The 5,999-nt window shown below is 49.3% G+C and overlaps 3 protein-coding genes across 3 annotated transcripts in view; 2 read left to right on the top strand and 1 right to left on the bottom strand.

The window, feature by feature from the left end:
• Window positions 1-162: 162 nt before the first annotated feature.
• LACBIDRAFT_328327 (uncharacterized protein) lies at window positions 163-1,282 on the top strand (the record flags this gene model as incomplete). Its single annotated transcript, XM_001882380.1, has 3 exons — window positions 163-796; window positions 1,065-1,103; window positions 1,218-1,282. The coding sequence occupies 3 exons, from the start codon at window positions 163-165 to the stop codon at window positions 1,280-1,282; spliced, it is 738 nt and encodes a 245-aa protein (XP_001882415.1).
• A 621-nt stretch (window positions 1,283-1,903) lies between these two features.
• Window positions 1,904-4,735, top strand: LACBIDRAFT_328326 (uncharacterized protein; the record flags this gene model as incomplete). Its single annotated transcript, XM_001882379.1, has 9 exons — window positions 1,904-1,924; window positions 1,977-2,108; window positions 2,231-2,271; window positions 2,361-2,804; window positions 2,855-3,175; window positions 3,233-3,378; window positions 3,439-3,721; window positions 3,908-4,489; window positions 4,627-4,735. 9 exons carry the CDS (start codon window positions 1,904-1,906, stop codon window positions 4,733-4,735), a joined length of 2,079 nt encoding a protein of 692 aa, XP_001882414.1.
• Window positions 4,736-5,202: 467 nt separating this feature from the next.
• Window positions 5,203-5,999, bottom strand: part of LACBIDRAFT_328325 (uncharacterized protein) — a gene marked incomplete at both ends in the record, with an annotated part of 1,597 nt that continues 800 nt past the window's right edge. The window contains 5 exons of the mRNA XM_001882284.1: window positions 5,203-5,274; window positions 5,297-5,398; window positions 5,583-5,694; window positions 5,740-5,762; window positions 5,819-5,946. Of these exons, the coding sequence (XP_001882319.1) occupies window positions 5,203-5,274; window positions 5,297-5,398; window positions 5,583-5,694; window positions 5,740-5,762; window positions 5,819-5,946 (437 nt within the window). The remainder of the gene's footprint in view (window positions 5,275-5,296; window positions 5,399-5,582; window positions 5,695-5,739; window positions 5,763-5,818; window positions 5,947-5,999) is intronic.

The raw sequence follows: 5,999 nt of genomic DNA, 5'->3' as shown, positions 1-5,999 counted from the left end.
GACTCACCCGTGACCCTGTCACAACGTCTTTTGGCGCTCGAAGAGATTACCCGGTGTATTCAAGATCAAGATTTGGCTAGCCGTCCTCTGTCGGAGAAAATTGCAAGTCTAGAGACCTCCGTTTGGTTTCAGGAAGAAAAAATCACCGGAGCGACTCGCCGGATGGACCGTATTGAAGAGTCTGCCCACATGCGTTGGAAGGAAACACAAGAAGATTTGCAGTCCATCCGAAGTGATCACCAGAGACTGGAAGCCGAGGTGAGGGAAGCCGTCAAGACACTGGAGAACAAGTGGGAGACTACGCCAGCTGCGTTACAAGAGAGTCTCACCCGGGGCTTTGAGAAACTTGCAAGCCGCATCGAAACTGCCGAGCTAACGCTCCACGACCTCACCAAATCAGTCACTACTATTTCGGAGCTCAACCTGCGGCTCGGTGCTCGCCAATCAAGTCTGGAATCGCTCATTATCCAGTTCCTCGGCAACAAGGAGAAGAAGCACACTGGCATCAATACCGATCGCTCAGTCTCACCCGACCGCAGTCAGAAAAGCCAGCAGGTACAAGTCTCCCCGACCCCGGGTGTCGTTCTGCCAAACCCAGTTTCAACCGATCACGTGCAAGTCTCTCCAACCCCGGCCGTCTTTCTGCCTCCAGCATCTGAGAGCCCAGCGGTCCTTCTGTTGGCGCCAAACCCAATTCCTCCAACCCGGGCAAGTTCGCCCGGTCCTTACATTGGGGGTAATAGGAAGTCACCTCGGCTACAGAAACTCGAACCCACACTTCAAACCCCCGCACAGAGTAAGTCTTCTACTTGGTGAGGATTCAAAAATCTGACTGCCAGCAAGTTACAAACAATGATGTCCAAACTGTCCAAACTCCGTCTACTTAATAGTTAGTAGCATACATGTATATTTTTTGGACAATCTTCAATTTTTTTTTGGGCATATTTAATATGAAGTCCTGTGGTGGACATAATAATGAAAGCAGTAAGAAAGCGGGGGGATCTTGGAGCAACTTTGTCCAATGGAGACCGGCATAGTAACAGCTTGGCGTTTATTTCAGGCAGCCGAGTGCGGTTGTTTGAGCCAGACCCGTTCCAACATGGGTATGTTTACAAGAAACATTGGTCGGTATAAACTTGGTAGGGATTTTGAACCGGGGGTGTGCATAATATATTTCACTGCCTTGTGAACGTCACCATGCTTGGCTTCTTGGGAAGTCATGGACCCAGTAAACTGCATGACCGAATACTGGACCATGACCGGCAAAGAAAAGCCGAGGTAATGTTTGAGCAACTTGGCAAATAAAACCTGAGTGAAGACGAAACTCGGCCGTATAGTGTCAACTGGATGGGACCAGGTTGGGCTGATCCACGCTGCATGGGATTCAAAGCTCTTCAGCAGACCCATGACACATGAGCCCATTCCATGAAGAGACGGGTTGACCCAGGATCCAAGGCATATTTAATTCATGGGGTACTAGCTGACTGACCATGTCACCGTGCTCGGCTTCTTGGTAGGTGATGGACCCGACCCAGTAAACTGCATGATGACCGGCAATGAAAAGCCGAGGTAAACTTGGCAAATAAAAATGAGACGGCTGTGGGCTGATCCACAATGCATGGGATTTAGAGCTCTTCAGCTGACCCATGACACATGTTGAGCCCAATCCATGAAGAGATCGGTTGACCTAGGATCCAAGGCATTTTTAGCTATGTCAATTCATGGGGTACACTTCTCAGCCGATGCACATTACCAGTCCTAAGAGAGTCTTGATGGCCGGTCCACCTTTGATGGGGTCAACTGATCCATGGGCTCATCAGCAGGCACCATCAACTATGGTCTGTTTGTATGGTCGGGGGGCTCAGTATTAGTGGGGTAAGGTAACTAATACTTGTGCCCTGTCATGTGCACCACTGAGGCTTCGGTAAGTAGAGTTGATCATCATTTGCATGTTGTAGCTGACATTGTATCACCAGACTGACAAGGATGCCAGTCCTATTCTGTGTGCCTCAAGCTCTCATATCAATGAGGATGCTGTTGCAGGCTCATCTCAAAATCCGATCATCATCGATGATGATCTCGTCATCGCTCAAGAATCTTTGGAGATGGTAAGGGGCATGAAGAGAAAAATGGGTGATTTTATCGACCTGACGTAGGCTTTTCGCTACAAGAAGTATCAGCATAAATTGTATTTATAGTTCCGAAGATTGAAATTGTATTTTATGATTAGACCCACAAAATGAAGTGGCTAGCGACAGGGTCACCTCGGAGGTAATTAACAGTGAACTTGTAAGCTGAAACATGGGCATTAGGGAACAAGAAATATATTTTATTTCGTCCTACTCTATCATAGCTCCAAGGAACCATACAAAGGCATCTGCAGCTACTGCAGCTGCAGCAATTGCAGCTTCGAAAGTGTCTCCCTCAGCCACCAGAAAGCCACAACGGGCATCAAAAAAGGCACACGTTACGGCGGCACCACTTGCAACACTCCAGAAAACCCGAAATGTGCAGGTGAAGGAACTGACCTCAGTCAAAAATACAAGTAATGCCTATGGCGGGCATCTGGACAGAGGAGTGAGGTTCTTGGCAAGTATGGTTGAGGAGAGGCAAGCAAGGGGCGAGGTCATCTGCAGTGAGGGCATCCCAACAAACGAGCTTGAGAAGGCATTTGAGAAACCACCAAATCGTTTTTCGGCCATGGCTGTTGAAATGTTCCTAGTCCAGAAATGCTTTGTGCAGGGCCTCGGAAAAGACACAGCAGATGGGATTCACGGTGCCTTCGCAAGATACTGGGATACAATGTAAGCAGCCTTCTTTTATCAATACAACTGTAACCTAATTATCGGGAAAGGGATGGGGAAAAATACGCTGGCGTGTACCAAATAGATGACGAGACAGGCAGGGTAACTGGGTGTCCTGCTCGGGCTCCTGCTGTCATGGCTGTGGTGCATGCAGTGAAAGTACGGTCTGCAGAGAAGGGCCATGCAGCAATCCGAAATCACGCTGAGGCAATGATGATAGAGGAGCTGCAAAAGCTAATGGTGTGGTCAGAAACAATGTGTCCCGATGATATGCTTACGATGCCCATCGAAGATCTCGCAACCTTAAAGTTTCGTGCCGAGCATGCACTCATGAGAGCATTCATCAGCTCGGCGTTTACACTTTGGACTAGGTGCGGTTTCGTGTCTTGATAAAATGCTGCTCAAAACTTAGGACCTCAAATTGATAGATGTTTCGAGTTACTCACCTTGCAAGACCAAGACATCAAGAACAATTGTGTGGGGCCATCGCCGCACTACATCCCACACTTTAAAGTTCTGCTCGAGAACAGAAAAGGGTGGCAACATGCAAAAGGCTATGATGGCCCGCGGACAAGTGTGTACTACCTCGCATTGTAGAGGGTCATTGCCTGAGGGCATCTAACCTGTGTTTTAGGCAACATCTATGAGATTTATCACCAAGATGTTCTCACAATAGACATGCATGCGCACCTTCCAAAATGGCAGGCATACCTCCAAAAACTCCAACCCAACTGGAAAGTTGAGAAGGACGACTACATTTTCCCCCACATCGCCCCAAATGGATTGATCCACCCTAAACGCGAAATGAGCTATGATTCACTGCAAACTTTGCTCACCAAGTTCACGGCAGCCGCTGGACTTGAAAAGCACTACACGACACACTGCTTTCGACGTGGCGGCGCTCAATACAGGTTCATGTATGCCCCCATCGGGAAGCGGTGACCACTTAGCTGGATCCGGTGGTGGGGCGGATGGGCAGTTGGAGAGCACATAAGTTTCGGTCATGGGCAACAGTTTAGCTACTCATGAAAAACGATTGTTAAGGTCGACACACTGATGAAGTACCTGATTGACTCACTGCAGAGCTTCGAGACGGGGCACAGCAACGTGCTGCATCCAATTCCCCTTGGAGTGGACCAAAGCTTCATGGGCGAACACATTGCAGTGCAACATGCAACAGGTGAAGATGTTCGACAGATACAAGACTGTGTCAATCGCAAATTTGATGAGCTCACAAGAACAATCACAACAAGATTCTCCCATACCTGTCATTCCGGTCCAACTGCCCACCGTCTTACAGATCCAATATCAGACATGCTCGTTGGACCTGAACGCCCGCCACACACCCAATTGCAAGCATCAAGGGCTGCATCAGCACCCTACACCTTACCACATGCAATTGAGGGCGCTGCCGTGAGGAAAGAAGGCCCCCAAACATCTCTACCCCAGCGTGCAATGTCTGAGGCTGCCAGCGTCATCACGCCAACCTTCCGGCGCTTCAATTTCGCAATTCCGGACCTAGGAAGAACCCCCGGGGCGTGGAAAAGAGCGATCAAGCAGTGGGAGGAAGTTGATCCAGTGACAAAGCGCACCTTGAGGGACTGGCCAGAGGAGTGGTACAAGGGCAGCAGTGCCACAGCCGCCAAGCGGATGCAGAGGAAGACAATATTTGATGAGTATGTGAGGTACGCCAGTCAGTATCCTTGAAAAGCCTCCCAGAAAATAATTGCTTGTGTATGAGGTTGGGCTGCGACGAGGGGGAGTTCCTGAGCAAGTATCCAGATGCCAACAAAAGCATGCCGAAGCTTTTGGAGGTAATCAGGTGGAATAACGGGAGAACACGCTCCAGCAAGCACGGAACGGCAGAGGAACACAAATCAAATTCATCTCACAACTCACCGCCTGAAACCGAAATCGAGACCGACATCTGAATTGAAACCAAAAACCAAATCAGAGTTCAACCACAAGCCCCGGGCCAGCTATTGGAACGAGGGATGGGAGGTGTCCTGAGGGTTGAGGAGAAGCCGAAAAAGAAGATAAATTAAAACATGACTAATTACATATGATTTGGTACTACTACTATGCACTAATCGACTTGTGGTCCCCCCCCCGGGAATAGGAAAACAAAGCTATGGAAAGGAGCTTCACGCTGAACTGTTGCGCACGCAAGCGACGGAGAGGAGCTTCAGGTGGCGGGTTGTTTGGCAGGAGCATCTGGGGCAAGCGTGCCTAGAACCCTGAGCACCAAAAGCGGACGAGATCCGGGAGATCCCGTTAAATCATTCGACATAAGTAGGAGCGAACTGGAAAAGAAGAGCACAGGAGCTGTGATCCGAAATCGGGGATACGAAACCATGAGGGCGGAGGGAGACTCCTTTTTGGCATTCGATACAAAATGTTACAGGGCGGAGGGAGATTCCTTGGCATTCGCCGTATATCGCACTTGGGCCTTGGTTGTGTAACGTGCCAGCTGCGGAAAGAGAAAAACTCACAGTTCGTCGGCTGCTCTGATAATCCTTCTCAAAGTGCACAAGGAGGCAAGGACAAATACCCACTGCGGAAAATGGAGACGAGCAAGGGGAAGAGTTGAAGCCCTGCAAATAAATTTAGAAAAGCGGTTCCTGCACACGATTTTGCATTAGAAGGAAGCCAGCACATCGATAATCAACGCAAGGCTACCACATTTCTCATCCATCTCCCTCTGCTGTCTAACTCTTTCTACCCTTGCCTCAGCCTCAGTCTCCCGCATAGCAATCTGAGCCCACGACGGAAACCCACCCTCATCATAAGCCTCTTCTCAGCCTCCACCCACGTCCAACCCTCCGCCTCGAATGGCGCAACTTCATAAGCATCAAGGTAATCTTCGTCAGTTGCGGCTGGTCGGTAGATGCTTGACAATAAGTCTTTCGGAAGCGCGGACCAGAATGGCATTCACATCCTTTTGCCAAACTCTTGTGCCTGCATTACATTAGTGAGGAGATAATTGATAGCTAGAAGAGATGACTGTCGCATACGTCGTTAACCCCAAGCGCGCTCTTTACACTCCACATAACTGTTACGGCCCCAACGGTCATTAAAAATGTCGCAATCCCAACAGCCTTGAGCTCCATCAAGGAGGAGCTGAGATTGGCTTTAGATACCGCTGATTATTGATATGAGTTCGCCAAACGCCAAGAACTCCGACTCGCTCACTTG

Source organism: Laccaria bicolor, genomic scaffold (assembly GCF_000143565.1).
Source record: "Laccaria bicolor S238N-H82 LACBIscaffold_16 genomic scaffold, whole genome shotgun sequence".
NCBI lineage: Eukaryota > Fungi > Basidiomycota > Agaricomycetes > Agaricales > Hydnangiaceae > Laccaria > Laccaria bicolor.
Note: the sequence above shows the minus strand (reverse complement) of the source record. Positions and strands in the feature narration are given on the sequence as shown.